Source organism: Salvelinus fontinalis, chromosome 35 (genome assembly GCF_029448725.1).
Source record: "Salvelinus fontinalis isolate EN_2023a chromosome 35, ASM2944872v1, whole genome shotgun sequence".
Classification (NCBI taxonomy): Eukaryota; Metazoa; Chordata; class Actinopteri; order Salmoniformes; family Salmonidae; genus Salvelinus; species Salvelinus fontinalis.
Genome location: NC_074699.1, coordinates 42,255,933 through 42,283,801, shown reverse-complemented (window position 1 = coordinate 42,283,801; position 27,869 = coordinate 42,255,933). Strand labels below are relative to the sequence as shown.

Below are 27,869 nucleotides of genomic sequence, written 5' to 3'. Positions count from 1 at the left end.
CGACAGACAGACAGACAGACAGACAGACAGACAGACAGACAGACAGACAGACAGACAGACAGACGCGACAGACAGATAGATCAAATATAACAATAATGATATAATATTAAATGTAATAATAATGAAATATTTCTCCCAAAATGTATTTTAATTTTTTTAATCATTTTTATTGCGTCCTTAAGCCATCTTCAATGCTTGGGAACAATCGAATATCAATTCAAGATCCAAAACATTTGATCTCCAAGAGTACATTACATGTGCATCAAGGAAAAAACTACTACGAACGTAAACTAGGGTTGTAATGACGTAAACACATGCTGTGTCCCGAATGGTACCCTATTCCATATATAATTACACTACTTTATGCACTATATAGGGATTAGGGCGTCATTTGGGACACATCCAGTGACCTCCCGAACCCTTTTGGTCATTTGACCATGCAAACATAGAAGCAGCTTAGCAGTGTAATGAAAATAACTAGCATAGATCTGGCTCTGTTGCTATTGTAGAAGACAGCAGAGGTATAAGGTATCAGACCGGGACAAATACATAGTGTAAAATACTTATGTAAAATACTTGTACTTGAAAGTATTTGTGTTGCACTTACGCCTAGCTTGGCGTTTGTACTTCTGGGACCATATTACATTGGTTATGTTCTACCGGTCCAAACTAAATTAAGTGCAGTATTTGAAAGTATTTGAAAGTATTTGATATTTGACCCAGGTCTGCAAGGTATCACAATATCTGATATGGACCTCATTCTCCTTTTAAGAAAATATATAAAAGGCTAATTCCTGGGAAACAATGAAAAATGTATGAGCCCAAATAAAATACACATATATATAGTATAATACAGTATACATTTGTCTCAATTGATTCATTCTTTTCTCATTTTTTTTTTACAAAATAGAAATACCTGAGATAAGAAATACCATATTGTTTAATAATAATAATGATGTACTGTAAAAAAGTTTGACACATTCTTTAAAAAAATCTTATAAAAAAAAAAATCAAATGGCAGCATCAATTGATAATTGATATAAATGATCTTTTTTTTCTCTGAGTTCTCAAAATGAAATAGTATAACGAACATCCACTCGGGGCTCTGGTCAAAAGAAGTGCACTACGTAGGGAATAGGGTGCCATTTCAGACGCAGACCAAATGTGATGTCATTGTTATCATACCCATAAAGTAGCCTTCCCTGTCCTCTTTAAAAACGACTCGTTTTTTGATGTTACTCAGAGTCGTTCAGATGGTACAACGTTGCTTCACAATAGCCCAGCCAGAAATACAGTATGTATTGAGAATATTGAATACTTATCTTTTTTTTACCTCTCTCTAAAAATCAAGTTTAAAAAAAAAACTTTTGTTGTTGTTGAGCGTTAAAATGAACTCATAACCAAGCGTTTTCGCGAAAGGCACTGTCATGCACATAACTTTAAATCAACACGTGGTTTTCATTTTTTGAAATCGAAAAAATCAACTGCAGATTTTTGATTGGGACTTTCTCCTTCCTTTAAGCTCAATAAAAACTGTCTGTTTCTGGCATGGCTAGTGGAAGTAGGACTCGAGGGAACCACGGCGACGCACGTCGGTAGTCCAGCAGTGGAAGCCTCCTCCCAGGGAGTTGGCGTGGCGGATGTTCACCTTGACGGTCTCGATACCTGGAGAACGTGAGGGAGGGAGCGAGGAGGGAGGGAGGGAGCGAGGAGGGAGGGAGCGAGGAGGGAGGGAGCGAGGGAGTCAGATAAACCAGAGGAATGGCAGGTGTCAAAAGGTCTGTCTTGGAACTTTATCTGAACTAACTTAGACAAACTAATAAAATCTATCAATCACTAAATAAAGATAAAAGGGCAAGAACTAAACGGTTGAATAAAATACTAGGTGGAGGGATTATAATGAATAGGTCATAGGTCATACATCAAGGTCATATTCTACTCACCAAGATTCTCAAACATCTTGTGGATGGTGTGCTCGTTGGCATCACACATGACCCGTTTGGGGTCCAGCATCAAGACATTCATGGACAGCCACTTAGAGGACATCCACAGAGGGTGATCTGATGGGAGAACAGGTAGATTTACTAACCAGACACTCATAGATATCGTCACACCATGAAAAGACCACACCGACAGTGCTGAGTATGCGTTTTCTATCAACAAATCAGGAAGTGCTAGAAATTGGGTTGTCTTTTGTTAATAGGTGTCTTGAATTCCCAAACAACAACAACAACAACAACATACCATCTGGAATCAGAGGGGTTGGAGGCTTCACCACGGTCCAGCCGGCCTTCTCAAACATCTCCACCTGAAGGAGAGAAATCAGAGAGATGCTGTGGGTCAGACAGAGCGGTCTCTTCCCATGTAGCGTTTTATCAGTTACAGCACCGCTCCACTAGAGGGCACTGCAGGAATGTATATACAGGGGGAAAGGGCAAACTGGTTAGGAGGGTCATCTCTTATTTCTCTCTCTCCTCTCTCTCTCTCCATCCCTCTCCCGTCTCTCTCTCTCCATTTCTCTCCCGTCTCTCTCTCTCCATCCCTCCCCATCTCTCTCCTCTCTCTCTCCATTCCTCCCCGTCTCTCTCCTCTCATTCTCTCCTCCCTCCCTCCCTCCCTCCCTCCCTCCCTCCCTCCCTCCCTCCCTCCCTCCCTCCCTCCCTCCCTCCCTCCCTCCCTCCCTCCCTCCCTCTCTCTCTCCTCTCTCTCTCTCCATTCCTCCCCGTCTCTCTCCTCTCATTCTCTCTTCACTCCCTCCCTCCCTCTCGCTCTCCTCTCTCTCTCTCCATTCCTCCCCGTCTCTCTCCTCTCATTCTCTCTTCACTCCCTCCCTCCCTCTCGCTCTCCTCTCTCTCTCTCCATTCCTCCCCGTCTCTCTCCTCTCATTCTCTCTTCACTCCCTCCCTCTCTCTGCACCCCCCCCCCCCCCCCCCCCCTCCCACTCTTTCTCTCTCTCCATCTGACTGACCTGACGACAGGGACGATCCGGGTTGGACAGCACCAGTCCCGGCCCGATGATGTTGAAGGTGGCGTCAATGTGCATGGGGTTGGGGTCCTTGAATGAGATGATGTGGACCTTGTAGTCCGGGGCAAGATGGCGACGCATCCACTCAATCCCCATGTAGTTTGTAACCTGGAAATAGAGAAATAATGACTGGAATCAATCAACAATAAATTGTTTACACTTCTTATATAACCGTTCTCTAATATTTACATATTATTCACTTAGGTTAAACGTGGTTAAATGATACCTAATAATTGCTTAGTAATATCTAGTACTAATAATTATACACCATTTGGTACCAGGTAGTTACCAAATGTGTTGAATTCTTCAACAGCAAGTTACAGAAAGTACCTATTGATATCATATAATTTCCTTGTGAATACCAGGTAAACACTTTCACCCTTGTGAATACCAGGTAAACACGTTCACCCTTGTGAATACCAGGTAAACACTTTCACCCTTGTGAATACCAGGTAAACACTTTCACCCTTGTGAATACCAGGTGAACACTTTCCCCCACGGTGTGGGTGTAGCTGGTGGAAGTCAGGCGCAGGAGAGCAGAGATGAGTGGACAAGACACTTTACTGAGGCAATATGTGAATAGAACGCGACCGCGTCACAAAAACCAATGCCCTCAGAACAAGTGAGTTCGCCCTAAGTACAAAATAACAAAGTACAAAGTACAGGCTGTCAAAAAGCACGGGTGTCAAATATAACTCGGCGCAAACCAGCCGGAAGAGTGCCAACCCGACAATAAACAATTACACACACAGACATGGAGGGAACAGAGGGTTAAATACACAACATGCAATGAGGGAATGAATAGCAGGTGTGTGGGAAAAAAAGACAAAACAAATGGAAAATGGAAGGTGGATCGGCGATGGTTAGAAGACCGGTGACGTCGACCGCCGAACGCCGCCCGAACAAGGAGAGGGACCAACTTTGGCGGAAGTCGTGACACTGAGACATAAAAGAAAGTGTTGCATTACCCAATTCATTACCTTCACTAGTCAACACCGTGGTCCTACAGAGCACCCAATTAATTACCTTCACTAGTTAACACTGTGGTCCTACAGAGCACCAAATTCATTACCTTCACTAGTTAACACTGTGGTCCTACAGAGCTGGTCCGTACGTAGGCCTCTAGGCCTGTATGTAATTGTGTTAATTAGTGACTCTGAACTTGGTCATTGACAAACAATAAAATGCCTCAAAGGGAACTCAATGTGTTCAGTGACCCAGGGATCTGTCTAAACACCAGGTGTCTGTTCTGTTGGCTTGCTTCTTGCTACAGACTGGGGATCTCTATGCAGCTAGGCAGGGTAGGCTTCTGTTGGGCAAGTTCTGCATCCCTCAACTATTTGGTCTCTTTATTAGGTGAATTGTAGCTACACTATAAGGCCAAAACAACGACACCTGGTCGTCCAACATCTCATTCCAAATTCATGGGCATTAAAATGGAGTTGGTCCCTCCTTTGCTGCTACAACAGCCTCCACTCTTCTGGGAAGGATTTTCACTAGTTGTTGGAACATTGCTGGTGGGACTTGCTTTCATTCAGCCACAAGAGCATTAATGTGGTCGGGCACTGATGTTGGGTGATTAGGCCTGGCTCGCTGTCAGTGTTCCAATCCCAAAGGTGTTCAATGGGGTTGAGGTCAGGGCTCTGTGCAGGCCAGTCAAGTTCTTCCACACCGATCTCAACAAACCATTTCTGTATGGGCCTCGCTTTGTGCATGGGGGTATTGTCATGCTGAAACAGGAAAGGGCCTTCCCCAAACTGTTGCCACAAAGTTGGAAGCACATAATCGTTTAGAATGTCATTGTATGCTGTAGCGTTAAGATTTCCCTTCACTGGAACTAAGGGGCCCGAACCATGACAAACAGACCCAGACCATTATTCCTCCACCAAACTTTACAGTTGGTACTATGCATTCGGCAGGTAGTGTTCTCCTGGCATCCGCCAAACCTAGATTCGTCCGTCGGACTGCCAGATGGTGAAGCGTGATTCATCACTCCAGAGAATGCGTAACCACTGCTCCAGAGTCCAATGGCAGTGAGCATTACGCCCTCCAGCCTGACGCTTGGCATTGCCCATGGTGATCTTAGGTTTGTGTGCAGCTGCTCGGCCATGGAAACACATTTCATGAAGCTCCTGACGAACAGTTATTGTGCTGACGTTGCTTCCAGAGGCAGTTTGGGACTCAGTAGTGAGTGTTGCAACCAAGGACAGATGATTTTTAAACGCTATGCACTTCAGCAGTCGGTAGTCACGTTCTGTGAACTTGTGTTGCCTACCACTTTGCGGCTGAGCCGTTGTTGCTCCTAGACGTTTCCACTTCACAATAACAGCACTTACATTTGACCGGGGCAGCTCTACCAGGGCAGAAATTTGACTAACTGACTTGTTGGAAAGGTGGCATCCTATGATGGTGCCACGTTGAAAGTCACTGACCTTCTTCAGTAAGGCCATTCTACTGCCAATGTTTGTCTATGTAGATTGCGTGGCTTTGTGCTCGACTTTATACACCTGTCAGCGACGGGTGTTGCTGAAATAGCCGAATCCACTAATTTGAAGGGGTGTCCACATACTTTTGTTTAGATTAAGGAGTGAACACAGTGTGACTCTATAAAAGAACATGTGGCATTGTGGCCTCCATACCTGACTCCTCTGGACAAACAGGTCCCTGCCAGCTCTGATGAAGTCAGCGGCGTCGAAGCACGGCTCGTGTTCGGTGGTGACAAACTTCCCCTGGGCAGCCAGCTTGTGTCTGTCTTCCACCGTGCGGATAGGGTACTCCTGGAGGGGCAGAGAGAGAGACAGATTAGAGAGACAGACAGGGTAGTCCTGGAGGGGGCAGAGAGAAAGACAGATTAGAGAGACAGACAGGTTAGTCCTGGAGGGGGCAGAGAGAGAGACAGATTAGAGAGACAGACAGGGTAGTCCTGGAGGGGGCAGAGAGAGACAGATTAGAGAGACAGACAGGTTAGTCCTGGAGGGGGCAGAGAGAAAGACAGATTAGAGAGACAGACAGGTTAGTCCTGGAGGGGGGGCAGAGAGGGAGACAGATTAGAGAGACAGACAGGTTAGTCTTAGAGAGGGGGCAGAGAGAGAGACAGATTAGAGAGACAGACAGGTTAGTCCTGGAGGGGGGCAGAGAGAGAGACAGATTAGAGAGACAGACAGGGTAGTCCTGGAGGGGGGCAGAGAGAGAGACAGATTAGAGAGGCAGACAGGTTAGTCCTGGGGGGGGCAGAGAGAGAGACAGATTAGAGAGACAGACAGGGTAGTCCTGGAGGGGGGGCAGAGAGAGAGACAGATTAGAGAGGCAGACAGGTTAGTCCTGGGGGGGGGCAGAGAGGGAGACAGATTAGCGAGACAGACAGGTTAGTCCTGGAGGGGGCAGAGAGAGAGACAGATTAGAGAGACAGACAGGGTAGTCCTGGAGGGGGGGCAGAGAGAGAGACAGATTAGAGAGACAGACAGGTTAGTCCTGGAGGAGGCAGAGAGAGAGACAGATTAGAGAGACAGACAGGGTAGTCCTGGAGGGGGCAGAGAGAGAGACAGATTAGCGAGACAGACAGGTTAGTCCTGGAGGGGGGGCAGAGAGAGAGACAGATTAGAGAGACAGACAGGTTAGTCCTGGAGGGGGGGCAGAGAGAGAGACAGATTACAGAGACAGACAGGTCAGAGAGAGAGAGACAGGTTAGTCCTGGAGGGGGGTCAGAGAGAGAGACAGATTAGAGAGACAGACAGGGCAGAGAGAGAGAGACAGGTTAGAGAGACAGACAGTGCAGAGAGAGAGAGACAGGTTAGTCCTGGAGGGGGGGCAGAGAGAGAGACAGATTAGAGAGACAGACAGGGCAGAGAGAGAGAGACAGGTTAGTCCTGGAGGGGGGGCAGAGAGAGAGACAGATTAGAGAGACAGACAGGGCAGAGAGAGAGAGACAGGTTAGTCCTGGAGGGGGGGCAGAGAGAGAGACAGATTAGAGAGACAGACAGGGCAGAGAAAGAGAGACAGGTTAGTCCTGGAGGGGGGGCAGAGAGAGAGACAGATTAGAGAGACAGACAGGGCAGAGAGAGAGAGACAGGTTAGTCCTGGAGGGGGGTCAGAGAGAGAGACAGATTAGAGAGACAGACAGGGCAGAGAGAGAGAGACAGGTTAGTCCTGCAGGGGGGTCAGAGAGAGGTCAGAGACTGACTGGTTTAAACGTAGACTCAGTGATAAACAAAGTAAACATCAGTATCGGGACGATTTCCGCAACAGAGAGTTGAAGCACGAGGCTTAACTTCCCCACCGTTTTTGTCAGGCTGCAGCCATCACACTGCAGCAGAGTGAAGTGTACCCGATACTCTGTGTGAGTGCATCGTCTTGCATCACACTCATATAAAATATCTTTGGTCAACCCTGCTGCTCGTGGCAATGTCACATCTCTGAGTCTGACAGGTTGGAGTGTGGGGGGGGGGTATCTACAGACATTATGTTATGAGTCTCAGTTTAAGGAGGGGTCAGAGACACTGACAGGTTGGAGTGGGGGGGGGGGGGTATCTACAGCTGGAGTGGGGGGGGGGGGTATCTACAGACATTATGTTATGAGTCTCAGTTTAAGGAGGGGTCAGAGACACTGACAGGTTGGAGTGTGGGGGGGGGTGGGTGGGGGGGGGGGGGATCTACAGCTGGAGTGGGGGGGGGGGGGGTATCTACAGCTATTATGTTATGAGTCTCAGTTTAAGGAGAGGTCAGAGACACTGACAGGTTGGAGTGGGGGGGGGGGGGGGGGGTCTACAGCTGGAGTGGGGGGGGGGGGTGGGGGGGGGGGATCTACAGACATTATGTTATGAGTCTCAGTTTAAGGAGAGGTCAGAGACACTGACAGGTTGGAGTGGGGGGGGGGGGGGATCTACAGCTGGAGTGGGGGGGGGGGGTATCTACAGACATTATGTTATGAGTCTCAGTTTAAGGAGAGGCCAGAGAAACTGACAGGTTGGAGTGGGGGGTGGGGGGGTGGGGGGGGGGGGGTATCCACAGCCATTATGTTATCATGTATGTACTGTGTATCTTTAAATGGCCCCTTGCCACATGAGTAAAATACACACCCTGTTCTTGGGCCTAATCTCATGGGTAATACAAACACACTAAATTTAGGCCTAATCTCATGAGTAATACAAACACACTAAATTTAGGCCTAATCTCATGAGTAATACAAACACACTAAATTTAGGCCTAATCTCATGAGTAATACAAACACACTAAATTTGGGCCTAATCTCATGGGTAATATAAACACCATGTGTTTGGGCCTAATCTCATAGGTAATATGTCACTTATAGCATGCTATATGAGATATGGCCAAAGCACAGAGCAATCTATGCCACGTATAGTAGATGCTTTTATTCAAAGCGGTTTACATAACAGTGCATGTCTAGTATGTGATCCCTGCAGGAACAGAGACTCTGAAGTGAGTGAGCACCTCTCGGGGGTCAGGATGGCATCTGACACCTCACCTGATCGTACAGCTCATCAGACATGGTGGGTTTTGGGGGGGTGGTCCACTTGGCACCCTTTCTGAAGTACTCCTTGATGAGGGGTCTGTAGGCCCGGTACTCAAAGAAGCGAGACCTCCAGGCCATGGGAGCCTCGATGATCTCATTCCCCACCACCATGAGGATGTCTCTGGGCATGGCAGCGTACATGCCTGGGTGGAGGAGAGGAGACATGTTAGAGACACACAGGTTTTTGTGTTCAGGCGGGGAATTTTCTATCAAACAATCAATAATTCAACCAACCGAACCAACCAACCAATCAATTAACCAATCAATCAATCCCGTAGCTCCCCCTCTGCCTACCAGTAGAGGTATCAACCCTGTAGTTCCCCCTCTGCCTACCAGTAGAGGTATCAACCCTGTAGCTCCCCCCTCTGCCTACCAGTAGAGGTATCAACCTCGTAGCTTCCCCTCTGCCTACCAGTAGAGGTATCAACCCTGTAGCTCCCCCCTCTGCCTACCAGTAGAGGTATCAACCCTGTAGCTCCCCCCTCTGCCTACCAGTAGAGGTATCAACCCTGTAGCTCCCCCCTCTGCCTACCAGTAGAGGTATCAACCCTGTAGCTCCCCCCTCTGCCTACCAGTAGAGGTATCAACCTCGTAGCTTCCCCTCTGCCTACCAGTAGAGGTATCAACCCTGTAGCTCCCCCCTCTGCCTACCAGTAGAGGTATCAACCCTGTAGCTCCCCCCTCTGCCTACCAGTAGAGGTATCAACCCTGTAACTCCCCCCTCTGTCTACCAGTAGAGGTATCAACCCTGTAGCTCCCCCCTCTGCCTACCAGTAGAGGTATCAACCCTGTAGCTCCCCCCTCTGCCTACCAGTAGAGGTATCAACCCTGTAGTTCCCCCTCTGCCTACCAGTAGAGGTATCAACCCTGTAGCTCCCCCCTCTGCCTACCAGTAGAGGTATCAACCCTGTAGCTCCCCTCTGCCTACCAGTAGAGGTATCAACCCTGTAGTTCCCCCTCTGCCTACCAGTAGAGGTATCAACCCTGTAGCTCCCCCCTCTGCCTACCAGTAGAGGTATCAACCCTGTAACTCCCCCCTCTGTCTACCAGTAGAGGTATCAACCCTGTAGCTCCCCCCTCTGCCTACCAGTAGAGGTATCAACCCTGTAGCTCCCCCCTCTGCCTACCAGTAGAGGTATCAACCCTGTAGTTCCCCCTCTGCCTACCAGTAGAGGTATCAACCCTGTAGCTCCCCCCTCTGCCTACCAGTAGAGGTATCAACCCTGTAGCTCCCCTCTGCCTACCAGTAGAGGTATCAACCCTGTAGTTCCCCCTCTGCCTACCAGTAGAGGTATCAACCCTGTAGCTCCCCCCTCTGCCTACCAGTAGAGGTATCAACCCTGTAACTCCCCCCTCTGTCTACCAGTAGAGGTATCAACCCTGTAGCTCCCCCCTCTGCCTACCAGTAGAGGTATCAACCCTGTAGCTCCCCCCTCTGCCTACCAGTAGAGGTATCAACCCTGTAGTTCCCCCTCTGCCTACCAGTAGAGGTATCAACCCTGTAGCTCCCCCCTCTGCCTACCAGTAGAGGTATCAACCCTGTAGTTCCCCCTCTGCCTACCAGTAGAGGTATCAACCCTGTAGCTCCCCCCTCTGCCTACCAGTAGAGGTATCAACCCTGTAGTTCCCCCTCTGCCTACCAGTAGAGGTATCAACCCTGTAGCTCCCCCCTCTGCCTACCAGTAGAGGTATCAACCCTGTAGTTCCCCCTCTGCCTACCAGTAGAGGTACCAACCCTGTAGCTCCCCCTCTGCCTACCAGTAGAGGTATCAACCCTGTAGTTCCCCCTCTGCCTACCAGTAGAGGTATCAACCCTGTAGCTCCCCCCTCTGCCTACCAGTAGAGGTATCAACCCTGTAGTTCCCCCCTCTGCCTACCAGTAGAGGTATCAACCCTGTAACTCCCCCCTCTGTCTACCAGTAGAGGTATCAACCCTGTAGTTCCCCCTCTGCCTACCAGTAGAGGTGAAGTCTGGAGTGTTGTACTGGAAGGACCAGTCCATGGGTTCAGGTCTCTGAACTGTAACTCCCTCCATGCGGAGGATATTGCACATTTCTTCAATCTCAGCAACAGCTTTCTTCAAGTGGTCCTCAGGAAAGCTTTGGCCCCCATACTTCTGGTAGAAGGGCCAATGCTTCTCATATGTGTTAGCCTGTTGAAAAAAGTTTAATACGTCACTATGGGTTCTTCATTTACTAATTTATTTGAATGATTTATATTTTATTTGAGCAGGTGAGTCCCATTAAAGATTTGAATGCATTTGGCAAGGAAGCTGTTGCTATTTGCAATAGGCTAATTTTGCATCAACTCAATGCAATAATAATATATGTATATATTTATGGTTCATTTCATCTTAGTTTGAACATAGTGTAGATTTGTTCTACATAATTGTGAGTTCTGACTTGATGACCTTACCTTGACCTCTACTGTGAAAGGAGGGACGCGCGCGTTCTCGGCGCGGCCTACGATCACCTCCTCGAGTGGGTCCCATTCGTTGTAGGCGCAGACAGGACACTCCTGTCGCTCAGGCTCGGTGACAGCGTTCTCCTCCAGGGCGCGTTGCGGCTGCGCGGCAGCAGCGGAACTCGAGTAGCTCTGGAACGCGCCCTGCACCCAGCCTGTCATGGCGCGGCCGAGCTGCGGGAAGATGAACAGCTGCGTCAGTATCACCCGCTCACATGTCATGGTGTGGTCACACATTTCATGTAATGTTTAGAATTACAGGAAATGAGCTGTAAAACTGAAACATTTTCTCTCAGCCTCATAGCAAAATGTGTACAATAGCATCATATTAGCTATAAAACTGCAAATGTTTATCTTTGCCCCATGGCAAAATGTGTACAATAGCATCATATTAGCTATAAAACTGCAAATGTTTATCTTTGCCCCATAGCAAAATGTGTGGCATTGTAGGAAGTTAGTTGTTTCCCCCCCCCCCCCCCAATAAATCCTTAATCATGTTTCGCTCAGACCTCGCGGGGTGCGAAACTGCGGTATGCCACTGGGTCACACTGCTGGCTCCGCAACGCAACACATGATTACAGGGCCATTCACAGGTTTACCATATAACATTATATTATAATCAAATTGATTAAGATGTTAAGCTTCCAACAAATGTGGATTTGATTTATATATTTTTTCAATCAGTAGTTGAACTGAGGTGATTCTTCAAGTCCTGACCATGATAACTATGGTTTAAAGATAAGTAGACCAAGGACTAACCTGTTAGCTTAATCTCTTGCAGTAAGCCTTATCATACACATTCGACATTACACAAAGACAGATGCATTACAAGGCCAAAAGGAAAACCATTGGTCAACATAAGGTGTTTTAAAAGGCTAACGGGGCTGTGTTAGATATGGCCTATTGGTTTTGAGTCAAGGTGCGCTTGATAAACGCACTTATCTCGGTTGGAGGTAGAATTTCAAGGGGTCAGCGGGCGCATGCGCAGCTCTCCGTGTCAGTGGGTTCAGGGAGGGCCCGCAACAGCTGTCCACTGTCACTCACGCGCTAAAATTTGCTGCCAGACACATTTCTCTCTCTTACACATTTCCAAATAAAGCAGAAACGTTCTCTTCCAATAAATACATAGGTTAATGTTTTAATTTCTGTAGCAGTTTTAATTTCTACTTCGTGCAGAAGGAATTGACTTAGTTCACAATTCCAGAGAACAGCACGCGACATTCTTGAGTAACGTAAAGAAATGCTACTATATTCGTTTTATTTGAAACAAAAACTCGTCTATGTCCGGACAAAATCAATTAATGAAAGAAAATGACATGCTTTTTGATTGGTAGGCCTACATTTAATTGAGTATTTTGCTGTGAAAAGAAAGTGTAAAAAATAGCCTCTATTCATTTTATTTTAAAGAATAACGTTCAAAGTAATCAGAACAAACTCAATTAATAAAAAATTATATTCTAATTGTAAAAAACCTAAATGAAATGTGTTCACTTTTTCTGAGTGACAGCCAACAGCTGTTTGCCGCAGCTGCGCTCTCCTTGAGACTCTCCACATTTTATGATTTTGTACATTTCTGAATAAACAAAAAACAGGAACTAAATACCAACCATAGCTCCGATCAGATGGGCGGCCTCGGCCCCTCTGCTACCTCCTCTGAGACACCTGACTCGCAGCATTGTCCGACCTGATAATGGTGATGGCTATTTGGGATATTCTAGCGGCGGGCGGCTTCGCGGCAGGACAAGATCCACCTGAATGTCAGGAGTTCTGAGAATGAATGGAAGACCCTTCGCGTTCTGATGCCTCTTTATATCCGCACGCAGGGCGCCTCGAGGCATTGGGACAAGTTGTGGGGGGGCAGCCAACGTGACTTGAGAAAAATGTTCCCTGAAATTCTACACCTTACGCCAGCACATTCTTATCAGCCGCACACCCAATCTCTCCCACACAAATGGATGAAAGTAACGCAACTAGATGGTACGTTTTCATAAATGGTTTTCAGTCACATCTGAAACGTTGCGGACAGACTGCAACCCCCCCAAAAAAGATTCAAAGTTAGTGAATAACATTTGCATATCATTATTCAATGATGAGATTATTAAACCCATTGCCTGGGGGATTGAGGGGATTGAGACATTAAAAAAAGGGTATTGAGACATATTCAAGGTGAATGTTATTGTACATTTTTGGATTTGCAATATCATGTGCATTTGTGTCAGATTTAAAGAGCAATATTGTACAAGGCCAAAACTGCAACAGTAGATTCATACAGTAGATACATACAGTAGATACATACAGTAGATACAATACAGTAGATACATACAGTAGATACATACAGTAGATACATACAGTAGATACAATACAGTAGACACATACTGTAGATACAATACAGTAGATACAATACAGTAGATTCATACAGTAGATACATACAGTAGATACATACAGTAGATACATACAGTAGATACATACTGTAGATACATACAGTATATACATACTGTAGATTCATACAGTAGATACAATAGAGTAGATACAATACAGTAGATACATACTGTAGATTCATACTGTAGATACATACAGTAGATACATACAGTAGATACAGCATAATATCTGACAATGTCATAACTCTGGGACCTCAAATCTGCTTTCAACTGGGAGTAGCCTAGAAAGGCAGCATGGAATAGCTGTGGGTCAAACTGACCATGTAATACTGCATTCAGGTTTCAGGCTCCCGAGTGGCTCAGCGATCTAAGGCACTGCATCTCAGTGCTAGAGGCGGCACTACATACCCTGGTTCGATTCCAGGCTGTATCACAACCGGCTGTGATTGGGAGTCCCATAGGGCGGCACACAATTGACACCGGGTTAGGGTTTGGCTGTGGGTAGGCCGTCATTGTAAATAAGAATTTGTTCTTAACTGACTTGCCTAGTTAAATAAAGGTTAAAGAAATGAGGCTAGTCACCAGAACATAGGGGTTTGCCTGTATGGGTGGATGTTGACATTAGAAAGCACTGTTTCCTAGAGTAGCATTTTTCTTTCTATTGGTGTGTTGCAGTATACATATGTCTGTTATTTTAATGCACACTGTAAGGCTATGCTGTTGTCTTGGCCAAGTCTTTCCCTCATAAAGGACATTCTTTATCTCAAGGGGACTTCCTGGTTCTATAAAGCTCATATTCCCTATTTAGTGCACTACTTTTGACAAGAGACGATAGGAGCTCCGGTCAAACGACGTGCCATTTGGGACGCGATACCTACAAGCTACTCTGCCCACACGTCAGTGGCCTCCATTACAGGCCAGCAGCAGCAGACGGTCTGCAGGACATCAATGCAGGTCAAGGGATCATAACATAATGCTAACCTATTTCACATGACATGGTACAGACTACACTAGTACCATGAGGTCATGACGTTGGTGTGAAGCCCACAGCCTGCATTGCAGCAAGCAGGTTAGTTGACAGGGCGAGCGAGAGAGAGAGAGAGAGAGACTGACAGAGAGAGACAGAGAGACAGAGAGACAGACAGAGAGCAAGAGAGAGAGGGAGAGAGAGAGGGAGAAGGAGAGGGAGGGGGAGAGAGCTAGAAAGAGAGAGAGAGCTAGAGAGAGAGAGCACTAGATTGAGAGAGCTAGAGAGAGAGAGAGAGCGAGAGAGAGAGAAAGAGCTAGAGAGAGAGAGAGCTAGAGAAAGAGAGAGAAAGAGAGAGAGAGAGAAAATAGAGAGAGAGCTGGAGAGAGAGGGAGAGAGAGAGAGAGAGGGGTGCACGTAGGCAGGCAGTGTGTCAGCACCACACATTTCTGTGAGCTGTTCTGTTTCTCAACGTGGCAAGAGTGACCTCGGTGACCGCTGATATTGGACTGGCTTCAAACCCAATAGCTGGAAAACAGGATTCAAAGGTTATGGAATAGGAGAAGTGTCATCATACGTAACATAGGGGCTAGCTTGAGTTGATTAGAAAAACATAATAGCATAATGATATGAAATAAGATGCTTTGTACATGTTGAGGACCACAATAAAACCATAAAATCACATAATGATATGAAATAAGATGCTTTGTACGTGTTGAGGACCACAATAAAACCATAAAATCACATAACTGTCACAACTTCCGCCGAAGTTTGTCCTTCTCCTTGTCCGAGCGGCGTTCGGTGGTCGACGTCACCGGCTTTCTAGTCACCACCGATCCATGTTTCATTTTCGTTTGGTTTTGTCTTCATTATACACACCTGGTTTCCATTCCATAATCAATGTACCTTATTTAACCCTCTGGCTTCCCTTTCTGTTTTGTGAGTGATTGTCATTGTCATTGTCATGTGGGTTCGTTCTTTGTGCTCTGGATATTAGTATTTTTCCTTGTTGGAACATTGCTTACATTGTTGAGTAAATTCAGATTATTACTCATACTTGTGTCCTGCGCCTGACTCCGCTTATCCATTCACCTAATCGCTGACAATAACGATATGAAATAATATGCTCTGTACGTGTTGAGGACCACAAGATAACGATATGTTACAAAGGATATGTAATGAGATAGGTATATCTACTTATTCTCACGCTGTAAACCCCGGTCATCACAATAACCAAAGCAGCCATTTTAGGACCCTACTTCGCTTATCCATTAAACCTCTAAAAGGTGTGACACAATACCACACCTGAGATGTCCTGTCAAATGGGAGAAATGAGGCACAACTAGTATAGGGATGACATCCTCCTACACACTTTCTTTGTGTCTATAGTCAAAAGTAGTTCACTACATAGGGGATAGAGTGTCATTTGGAATGCAAGCCTTGTCTTGAAACCTTTCTGGGAGTGGTCTCTACAGTTGGGTGTGATTACAGGTCAGTTGAGTTCCCAAAATGGCACAGAAAAGTATCTGTAGTGAGTGGGTTGTTACTTAGTGCACCTCACAGTCAATTCTCTAGCAGAGGTTATATACCCTGGAACTCCTATCTTCACACTGCCAAAACATCATCATCCCTCAATAACTTCAAGCGTAGACTAGGGGTCAGCCTGATGAACTAAACTACCCAGTAGTAGACTAGGGGTCAGGGGTCAGCCTGATGAACTAAACTACCCAGTAGTAGACTAGGTTGTCAGGGGTCATCCAGATGAACCAAACTACCCACTAGTAGACTAGGGGTCAGTATCATATACATTATCACTGACAGTCCCCAGCTCTCTCTCTATCATATACATTATCACTGACAGTCCCCAGCTCTCTCTCTCTATCATATACATTATCGCTAACAGTCTGAAATCCATGTACTGTCCACCACTACTGCTCCCATCAGAGAGCAGACACACTGAGAGAATTTACTAGTTTGTTTGTTTGGATGTCTTTTAGCCTTCAAAGGTTGCTAATCTTCCAAGAGTCTATAAAGTATAACATCCCTGCCCTTTAAAACCCACTACGGCTTCTGCCAAGAGGTTTGAGCCTGTTTGGCGCAGCTGGTTATATGGGAATGTCCTCATTGCCCTGGGCTAGGTTGCTGGTTTGAGTCTAGTGTTTCCAAACTGCATCCCAAATGGCACCATATTCCCTATATAGTGCACTCCTTTGACTAGAGCCCTATTCCCTATATAGTGCAATACTATAGACGAGAGCTCTGTTCCCTATATAACTACCCAGTAGTAGACTAGGGGTCAGGGGTCAGCCTGATAAACCAAACTACCCAGCAGTAGACTAGGGGTCAGCCTGATGAACCAAACTACCCATTAGTAGACTAGGGGTCAGGGGTCAGCCTGATGAACCGAACTACCTAGTAGTAGACTAGGGGTCAGGGGTCAGCCTGATGAACCAAACTACCCATTAGTAGACTAGGGGTCAGGGGTCAGCCTGATGAACCAAACTACCCAGTAGTAGACTAGGGGTCAGGGGTCAGCCTGATGAACCAAACTACCCAGTAGTAGACTAGGGGTCAGGGGTCAGCCTGATGAACCAAACTACCTAGTAGTAGACTAGGGGTCAGGGGTCAGCCTGATGAACCAAACTACCCAGCAGTAGACTAGGGGTCAGCCTGATGAACCAAACTACCCATTAATAGACTAGGGGTCAGCCTGATGAACCAAACTACCCAGCAGTAGACTAGGGGTCAGCCTGATGAACCAAACTACCCAGTAGTAGACTAGGGGTCAGGGGTCAGCCTGATAAACCAAACTACCCAGCAGTAGACTAGGGGTCAGCCTGATGAACCAAACTACCCATTAATAGACTAGGGGTCAGCCTGATGAACCAAACTACCCAGCAGTAGACTAGGGGTCAGCCTGATGAACCAAACTACCCAGTAGTAGACTAGGGGTCAGGGGTCAGCCTGATGAACCAAACTACCTAGTAGTAGACTAGGGGTCAGGGGTCAGCCTGATGAACCAAACTACCTAGTAGTAGACTAGGGGTCAGGGGTCAGCCTGATGAACCAAACTACCCAGTAGTAGACTAGGGGTCAGCCTGATGAACCAAACTACCTAGTAGTAGACTAGGGGTCAGGGGTCAGCCTGATGAACCAAACTACCTAGTAGTAGACTAGGGGTCAGGGGTCAGCCTGATGAACCAAACTACCCAGTAGTAGACTAGGGGTCAGGGGTCAGCCTGATGAACCAAACTACCCAGTAGTAGACTACATTTACATTACATTTTAGTCATTTAGCAGACGCTCTTATCTAGAGCGACTTACAGTAGAGGGCATACATTTTATTACATTTTTACATACTGAGACAAGGATATCCCTACCGGCCAAACCCTCCCTACCGGCCAAACCCTCCCTAACCCGGACGACGCTATGCCAATTGTGCGTCGCCCCACGGATCTCCCGGTTGCGGCCGGCTGAGACAGAGCCTGGGCGCGAACCCAGCCCAGCCTGGGCGCGAACCCAGAGACTCTGGTGGCGCAGCTGCACTGCGATGAAGTGCCCTAGACCACTGCGCCACCCGGGAGAAGGTCAGCCTGATGAACTAAACTACCCAGTAGTAGACTAGGGGTCAGGGGTCAGCCTGATGAACTAAACTACCCAGTAGTAGACTAGGGGTCAGCCTGATGAACCAAACTACCCAGTAGTAGACTAGGGGTCAGCCTGATGAACCAAACTACCCATTAATAGACTAGGGGTCAGGGGTCAGCCTGATGAACTAAACTACCCAGTAGTAGACTAGGGGTCAGCCTGATGAACCAAACTACCCAGTAGTAGACTAGGGGTCAGCCTGATGAACCAAACTACCCATTAATAGACTAGGGGTCAGGGGTCAGCCTGATGAACTAAACTACCCAGTAGTAGACTAGGGGTCAGAGGTCAGCCTGATGAACTAAACTACCCAGTAGTAGACTAGGGGTCAGAGGTCAGCCTGATGAACTAAACTACCCAGTAGTAGACTAGGGGTCAGGGGTCAGCCTGATGAACCAAACTACCTAGTAGTAGACTAGGGGTCAGGGGTCAGCCTGATAAACCAAACTACCCAGTAGTAGACTAGGGGTCAGGGGTCAGACTGATGAACCAAACTACCCAGTAGTAGACTAGGGGTCAGGGGTCAGCCTGATAAACCAAACTACCCAGTAGTAGACTAGGGGTCAGCCTGATGAACCAAACTACCCAGTAGTAGACTAGGGGTCAGGGGTCAGCCTGATGAACCAAACTACCTAGTAGTAGACTAGGGGTCAGGGGTCAGCCTGATGAACTAAACTACCCAGTAGTAGACTAGGGGTCAGGGGTCAGCCTGATGAACTAAACTACCCAGTAGTAGACTAGGGGTCAGCCTGATGAACCAAACTACCCAGTAGTAGACTAGGGGTCAGCCTGATGAACCAAACTACCCATTAATAGACTAGGGGTCAGGGGTCAGCCTGATGAACTAAACTACCCAGTAGTAGACTAGGGGTCAGCCTGATGAACCAAACTACCCAGTAGTAGACTAGGGGTCAGCCTGATGAACCAAACTACCCATTAATAGACTAGGGGTCAGGGGTCAGCCTGATGAACTAAACTACCCAGTAGTAGACTAGGGGTCAGAGGTCAGCCTGATGAACTAAACTACCCAGTAGTAGACTAGGGGTCAGAGGTCAGCCTGATGAACTAAACTACCCAGTAGTAGACTAGGGGTCAGGGGTCAGCCTGATGAACCAAACTACCTAGTAGTAGACTAGGGGTCAGGGGTCAGCCTGATAAACCAAACTACCCAGTAGTAGACTAGGGGTCAGGGGTCAGACTGATGAACCAAACTACCCAGTAGTAGACTAGGGGTCAGGGGTCAGCCTGATAAACCAAACTACCCAGTAGTAGACTAGGGGTCAGCCTGATGAACCAAACTACCCAGTAGTAGACTAGGGGTCAGGGGTCAGCCTGATGAACCAAACTACCTAGTAGTAGACTAGGGGTCAGGGGTCAGCCTGATGAACTAAACTACCCAGTAGTAGACTAGGGGTCAGGGGTCAGCCTGATGAACTAAACTACCTAGTAGTAGACTAGGGGTCAGGGGTCAGCCTGATGAACCAAACTACCCAGTAGTAGACTAGGGGTCAGGGGTCAGCCTGATGAACCAAACTACCTAGTAGTAGACTAGGGGTCAGCCTGATGAACTAAACTACCCAGTAGTAGACTAGGGGTCAGGGGTCAGCCTGATGAACTAAACTACCCAGTAGTAGACTAGGGGTCAGGGGTCAGCCTGATGAACTAAACTACCTAGTAGTAGACTAGGGGTCAGGGGTCAGACTGATGAACCAAACTACCCAGTAGTAGACTAGGGGTCAGGGGTCAGCCTGATGAACCAAACTACCCAGTAGTAGACTAGGGGTCAGGGGTCAGACTGATGAACCAAACTACCCAGTAGTAGACTAGGGGTCAGGGGTCAGACTGATGAACCAAACTACCCAGTAGTAGACTAGGGGTCAGGGGTCAGCCTGATGAACCAAACTACCCAGTAGTAGACTAGGGGTCAGGGGTCAGACTGATGAACCAAACTACCCAGTAGTAGACTAGGGGTCAGAGGTCAGCCTGATGAACCAAACTACCCAGTAGTAGACTAGGGGTCAGGGGTCAGACTGATGAACCAAACTACCCAGTAGTAGACTAGGGGTCAGGGGTCAGACTGATGAACCAAACTACCCAGTAGTAGACTAGGGGTTAGCCTGATGAACCAAACTACCCAGTAGTAGACTAGGGGTCAGCCTGATGAACCAAACTACCCAGTAGTAGACTAGGGGTCAGGGGTCAGACTGATGAACCAAACTACCCAGTAGTAGACTAGGGGTCAGAGGTCAGCCTGATGAACTAAACTACCCAGTAGTAGACTAGGGGTCAGGGGTCAGCCTGATGAACCAAACTACCCAGTAGTAGACTAGGGGTCAGGGGTCAGACTGATGAACCAAACTACCCAGTAGTAGACTAGGGGTCAGAGGTCAGCCTGATGAACCAAACTACCCAGTAGTAGACTAGGGGTCAGGGGTCAGCCTGATGAACCAAACTATCCAGTAGTAGACTAGGGGTCAGGGGTCAGCCTGATGAACCAAACTACCCAGTAGTAGACTAGGGGTCAGAGGTCAGCCTGATGAACCAAACTACCCAGTAGTAGACTAGGGGTCAGGGGTAAGCCTGATGAACCAAACTACCCAGTAGTAGACTAGGGGTCAGCCTGATGAACCAAACTACCCAGTAGTAGACTAGGGGTCAGGGGTCATTCTGATGAACTAAACTACCCAGTAGTAGACTAGGGGTCAGGGGTAAGCCTGATGAACCGAACTACCCAGTAGTAGACTAGGGGTCAGGGGTCAGCCTGATGAACCAAACTACCCAGTAGTAGACTAGGGGTCAGGGGTCAGACTGATGAACCAAACTACCCAGTAGTAGACTAGGGGTCAGGGGTCAGACTGATGAACCAAACTACCCAGTAGTAGACTAGGGGTCAGGGGTCAGCCTGATGAACCGAAATACCCAGTAGTAGACTAGGGGTCAGGGGTCAGCCTGATTAACCAAACTACCCAGTAGTAGACTAGGGGTCAGGGGTCAGACTGATGAACCAAACTACCCAGTAGTAGACTAGGGGTCAGGGGTCAGACTGATGAACCAAACTACCCAGTAGTAGACTAGGGGTCAGGGGTCAGACTGATGAACCAAACTACCCAGTAGTAGACTAGGGGTCAGGGGTCAGACTGATGAACCAAACTACCCAGTAGTAGACTAGGGGTCAGGGGTCAGCCTGATGAACCAAACTACCCAGTAGTAGACTAGGGGTCAGGGGTCAGCCTGATGAACCAAACTACCCAGTAGTAGACTAGGGGTCAGGGGTCAGTCTGATGAACTAAACTACCCAGCAGTAGACTAGGGGTCAGCCTAATGAACCGAAATACCCAGGAGTAGACTAGGGGTCAGGGTTCAGCATGATGAACTAAACTACCCAGTAGTAGACTAGGGGTCAGCCTGACTAACCAAACTACCAAGTAATAGACTAGGGGTCAGGGGTCAGCCTGATGAACTAAAACACCCAGTAGTAGACTAGGGGTTAGGGGTCATCCTGATGAACCAACCTACCCAGTAGTAGACTAGGGGTCAGGGGTCAGCCTGATAAACCAAACTAGACTAGGGGTCATCCTGATGAACCAACCTACCCAGTAGTAGACTAGGGGTCAGGGGTCAGCCTGATGAACCAAACTATCCGTTAGTAGACTCGGGGTCAGGGGTCATCTTGATGAACCAAACTACCCAGTGGTAGACTAGGGATCAGCCTGATGAACTTAACTACCCAGTAGTCGACTAGGGGTCAGGGTTCATCCTGATGAACCAAACTACCCAGTGGTAGAATAGGGGTCAGGGGTCATTCTGATGAACTAAACAACCCAGTAGTAGACTAGGGGTCAGGGGTCAACCTGATGAACCAAACTACCCACTAGTAGACTAGGGGTCAGTATCATATACATTATCACTGACAGTCCCCAGCTCTCTCTCTATCATATACATTATCGCTGACAGTCTGAAATCCATGTACTGTCCACCACTACTGCTCCCATCAGAGAGCAGACACACTGAGAGAATTTACTAGTTTGTTTGTTTGGATGTCTTTAAGCCTTCAAAGGTTGCTAATCTTCCAAGAGTCTATAAAGTATAACATCCCTGCCCTTTAAAACCCACTACGGCTTCTGCCAAGAGGTTTGAGCCTGTTTGGCGCAGCTGGTTATATGGGAATGTCCTCATTGCCCTGGGCTAGGTTGCTGGTTTGAGTCTAGTGTTTCCAAACTGCATCCCAAATGGCACCATATTCCCTATATAGTGCACTCCTTTGACTAGAGCCCTATTCCCTATATAGTGCACTATTTTGACTAGAGCCCTATTCCCTATATAGTCCACTACTTTGACTAGAGCCCTATTCCCTATTAAAGTGCACTATTTTGACTAGAGCCCAAAGGCCCTGGTCAAAAGTTGCGCACTATATAGGGAATACAGTGCCATTTGAGACACATCCCGAATCCACAGACACCCCCCCCCCCCCCCCCCCCACGCTTTACAGTTGAACAAAATGGAGGGTACTACAGGTGTAGAGTATCAATCATTGAAGTATCCTACGTAGTACTGTACTGGCCATGGTATGGTGCTTTAAACCTGATCTGAGAAGCACATCATTCCCATGCCACGGCTCACTACTAGCGTCCAGCTCCGTGTGCGTAGGGTCCAGGGCAGAGCTGGAGCTTCAACACTCACATTTCCAGAGCTGGGCAGATTTCCAACCAGGGAAATGAGAGGCTATAGAGGCCAGTGGACTACAAGTTGGAAGTTAAGAAATGATGAAACTTGGCTCTAGTAGGACCCTATATAATTATGCATTATGATAACATAGATAGGTCAACCATGTTGAAAGGTTTTTCTCCTGTCAAATTGCAAGATTTGATTTATAGGTATCCAAGCAGTGCATGTACAGTCGTGGCCAAAAGTTTTGAGAATGACACAAATATTAATTTCCACAAAGTTTGCTGCCTCAGTGTCTTTAGATATTTTTGTCAGATGTTACTATGGAATACTGAAGTAGTCAATATTTGCAGTGTTGACCCTTCCTTTTCAAGACCTCTGTAATCCGCCCTGGCATGCTGTCAATTAACTTCTGGGCCACATCCTCATCAAAACTTTTGGCCACTACTGTACATGCACTGCTTGGATACCTATAAATCAATTGTGAGCCACTTAGTTATCACTTTTGCCTTATGGCAAGGTGCTCCATTATGCTGGAAAAGGCATTGTTCATCACCAAACTGTTCCTAGATGGTTGGGAGAAATTGCTCTCGGAGGATGTGTTGGTACCATTCTTTATTCATGGCTGTGTTCTTAGGCAAAGTTGTGAGTGAGCCCACTCCCTTGGCTGAGAAGCAACCCCACACATGAATGGTCTCAGGATGCTTTACTGTTGGTATGACACAGGACTGATGGTAGCGCTCACCTTGTCTTCTCCGGACAAGCTTTTTTCCAGATGCCCCAAACAATCGGAAAGGGGATTCATCAGAGAAAATGACTTTACCCCAGTCCTCAGCAGTCCAATCCCTGTACCTTTTGCAGAATAATGGTCTGTCCCTGATGTTTTTCCTGGAGAGAAGTGGCTTCTTTGCTGCCTTTCTTGACACCAGGCCATCCTCCAAAAGTCTTCGCCTCACTGTGCGTGCAGATACACTCACACCTGCCTGCTGCCATTCCTGAGCAAGCTCTGTACTGGTGGTGCCCCGATCCCGCAGCTGAATCAACTTTAGGAGACGGTCCTTGTCACGCCCTGACCTTAGATATCTCTGTTTTCTTTATTATTTTGGTTAGGTCAGGGTGTGACGAGGGTGGGTATGCTTGTTTTTGTATTGTCTAGGGTTTTTTGTATATCTAGGGGTTTTGGTATGTCTAGGTAATTGTAGGTCTATGGTGTCTTGAATTGGTTCCCAATCAGAGGCAGCTGTTTATCGTTGTCTCTGATTGGGGATCATATTTAGGTTGCCATTTTCCCTTTTGGTTTGGTGGGTTCTTGTCTATGTGTAGTTGCCTGTTCAGCACTCTTTGTATAGCTTCACGGTTCGTTTTGTTGTATTGTTAGTTTTGTTCAGTGTTCATTCTTATAATAAAGAGAATGTACGCATACCACGCTGCGCCTTGGTCTCCTCCCTACGATGGCCGTGACAGTCCTGGCGCTATCTGGACTTTCTTGGGTGCCCTGAAGCCTTCTTCACAACAATTGAACCGCTCTCCTTGATGATCCGATAAATGGTTTATTTAGGTGCAATCTTACTGGCAGCAATATCCTTGCCTTTGAAGCCCTTTTTGTGCAAAGCAATGATGACGGCACGTGCTTCCTTGCAGGTAACCATGGTTGACAGAGGAAGAACAATGATTCCAAGCACCACCCTTCTTTTGAAGCTTCCAGTCTGTTAATCGAACTCAATCAGCATGACAGAGTGATCTCCAGCCTTGTCCTCGTCAACAATCACACCTGTGTTAACGAGAGAATCACTGACATGATGTCAGCTGGTCCTTTTGTGGCAGGGCTGAAATGGGGTGGACATGTTTTTGGGGGATTCAGTTCATTTGCATGGCAGAGGGACTTTGCAATTAATTCCAATTCATCTGATCACTCTTCATATCATTCTGGAGTATATGCAAATTGCCATCATACAAACTGAGGCAGCAGACTTTGTGAAAATTAATATTTGTGTCATTCTCAAAACGTTTGGCCACGACTGTAGAGCCAGACTACTGCATGGCTATTTGACCAAGAAGGAGAGTGATGCAGTGCTGCATCAGATGACTTGGACTCCACAATCACCCCACCTCAACTCAATTGAGACGGTTTGGGATGAGTTGGACTGCAGAGTGAAGGAAAAGCAGTCAACAGGTGCTCAGCTTATTTGGGAGCTCCTTCAAGACTGTTGGAAAAGCATTCCTGGTGAAGCTGGTTGAGAGAATGCCAAGAGTGTGCAAAGCTGTCATCAAGACAAAGGGTGGCTACATTGAAGATTCTCAAATCTAAAATATATTTTGATTTAACACTTTTTTGGTTACTACATGATTCCATATATGTTATTTCATAGTTTTTTGGGTGGTTGGGGGGGTCAGTGAACTTCCTGCATTTCAACACATTTTGCCATGGTGCAGAGAGAAAAATGTGTGGTTTTATAATACTATTATACACATTCTGTTTTAAAGTTTTAAAGCTAATTTCCAGCAATTCAACACGTTTTGCCATGGGGCAGGGGTTGCTGTTTTATATCTCATATCATGCTTTTGTGCTCATTTTGTCATGACGCTGAGAGAACATTTCGTTGTTTTAAAGCTTATTTCCTGCTATTCTACACATATTGACATAATGTTGAGAGACAATTGTGCAGATTTAAAGCAAATTCCCTGCTATTCTACCCATTTCTCTATCACATGCTACCTAGGGCCCCACCCAAAGATAGCTTGGGGGCCCTGGGGCACGTGCCATGTGTGCCCATTTGGAAATCCCGCTCTGAGCCCATTAGCTCAATCACCACGAGGCTAACCTAGATCCTGTTAATATGAGTAGTCTGAAAGCAGGCTAACTCTGCTCCCTTCCTGCAGCCTGCTATGCTGTGTCTGTGTGTGTGTGTGTGTGTGTGTGTGTGTGTGTGTGTGTGTGTGTGTGTGTGTGTGTGTGTGTGTGTGTGTGTGTGTGTGTGTGTGTGTGTGTGTGTGTGTGTGTGGCACCTGGGTCATTAGAATTAACATGACCCTGGTGTACTGTGACTAAGGTAAAGGGTCTCAGTCTAGTAAATAAGCCCTTTCAAACCCCACAACCTGACTCAGTGACTGTAGCCTACATTCTTTACTGTCCTGTTGTGGTGTCAATCTGATTAGGGATCAGCAGGTAGGCTTCTAAGTGATATAAAGCGTCAGGAGCCATCTGCTAACTTTCATTTTTATCTCAGACAGAGCCGCCTCTGCCTATACGCAGACTACGTGCTAACCGTGGGGGTCAGTCGGCGTCTCAACTTCCCGTTGAGAGATAGCATAGTAGAATACACAATGTGGTTGTGCATCAGCAGTTTTTCTCTTGTTATGTCAGTTACTGACAGTCAATCAGTTAGCCATGTCAGCTAACATTTTACAGATTGCCAGTTATCTAAATCTTTGTAGAAACATTGGCTGAATTATTGACCGGGCACACAAGGCACGTGTCCAGGGGCCCTGACCTCCATTGGGCCAGCATTTATTTTGTTAGTCACTCTCACTCAGATATCATATGATCATGACATACAGTACCAGTCAAAAATTTAGACACACCTACTCATTCAAGTGTTTTTCTTAATTTTTTAAAACTATTTTCTACATTGTAGAATAATAGTGAAGACATCAAAACTATGAAATAACACATATGGAATCATGTAGTAACCAAAAAAGTGTTAAACAAATCAAAATATATTTTATATTTGAGAATCTTCAAAGTTGCCACCCTTTGCCTTGATGACAGCTTTGCACACTCTTGGCATTATCTCAATCAGCTTCATGAGGTATTCACCTGGAATGCATTTAAATTAACAGCTGTGCCTTGTTAAAAGTTAATTTGTGGAATTTCTTTCCTTTCTTTCCAATCAGTTGTGTTGTGACAAGATACAAATGGTATAGAGAAGATAGCCCTATTTGGTAAAAGACCAAGTCCATATTATGGCAAGAACAGCTCAAATAAGCAAAGATAAACAACAGTCCATCATTAATTTAAGACATGAAGGTCAGTCAATGGCATCCGTGACAGTGAGAAGCGTCCAACCATGATGTATACGGGTAAGATAGTCTAGCTTGCTACATTTTCAGATATTTCACATTTCTAATTTTGACAAAGTCATTTTCATTTCAAGTTAAAATGTACTGTTAGCTAGCTAGCTAATGTTAGCTGGTTGGCTCGCTAGCTAATATTACGTGAATGATCTTATAATTTTTTTATAGCCTAATAAAATAGTTATAGCCTAATGTTAGCTAGCTAACATTGAACCTGGTTGGTTAGCTACCTGCAGATTCATGCAGGGTAGTAACATCATGGTTAATTATTATGGTTAATTGTTTATGGTTAATTGTTTAGCTAACCAGCTAGCTAATTGTCTTAACAACAGACTCCACTATGCAAGTATCCATTTCAATAGATTGTCACTGCGACAACTGTTGATAGACGTAGCTGGTAAATTTGCTCTGGTTATTTACTCCGATTTCAGACCACGGGTAAGATAGTCTAGCTAGCTACACTTTCAGATATTACACATTTCTAGTTTTGACAAAAAGTATTTTCATTTCAAGTTAAAGTGTACTGTTAGCTAGCTAGCTAAAGTTACGTGTATGCTCTTAATATTTGTATCTCAGAGCCATTTGCTTTGCTTGTTATAGCCTAATGTTAGCTAGCTAAAATTGAACCTGGTTGGTTAGCTACCTGCACTTTGCAAGTGTCCATTTTAAAACTGCGACAACTGTTAGCCAGTTAGCTTGTGTGCTTGACTGCTTTTGTTAGGTCAGAAAGCTCGGATCAACCCTTAAAGAGATTGGTGGAGCTAAAGCTTAAGAGGGTGTGAACGATACTGAATGGGTGTAGACAAAGAAGAGCTCTCCAGTAGGTACCAAAACATTCAAAGGCCATTTTCTCAAAAGTGAGGTTACAGTTTTATCAACTTTCAAAGCAGAATAACTTTGCCATTGCTCATCGAATGCAGTGTATGATATACAATGTTGTAGCTCTGTCTCTGCTTTTATCCAATGTAAAATGTTGCTACATAAGACCGATACAAGGCGGTCAGTGTATTTTGAGCTGTAAGAGGGTGTTTAATATGGGATTTCAGAAGAAAGAATGAAACACGTGGGCCTCCTGCACTATTAAATACTCAATGCCACGCCCTCACTTGAAAAAAACAA

At 46.3% G+C, this 27,869-nt stretch overlaps 1 protein-coding gene across 1 annotated transcript; it reads right to left on the bottom strand.

Annotated features, from left to right (window-relative positions):
* Positions 1–141: 141 nt before the first annotated feature.
* gatm (glycine amidinotransferase (L-arginine:glycine amidinotransferase)) lies at positions 142–13,095 on the bottom strand. The gene is made up of 9 exons (XM_055900281.1): positions 12,626–13,095; positions 10,971–11,192; positions 10,512–10,707; positions 8,508–8,698; positions 5,665–5,802; positions 2,969–3,133; positions 2,245–2,308; positions 1,944–2,060; positions 142–1,665 (listed from the first exon to the last, which is right to left on the bottom strand). Exons 1-9 carry the CDS (start codon positions 12,692–12,694, stop codon positions 1,553–1,555), a joined length of 1,275 nt encoding a protein of 424 aa, XP_055756256.1. The 5' UTR covers positions 12,695–13,095; the 3' UTR covers positions 142–1,552.
* Positions 13,096–27,869: the final 14,774 nt, after the last annotated feature.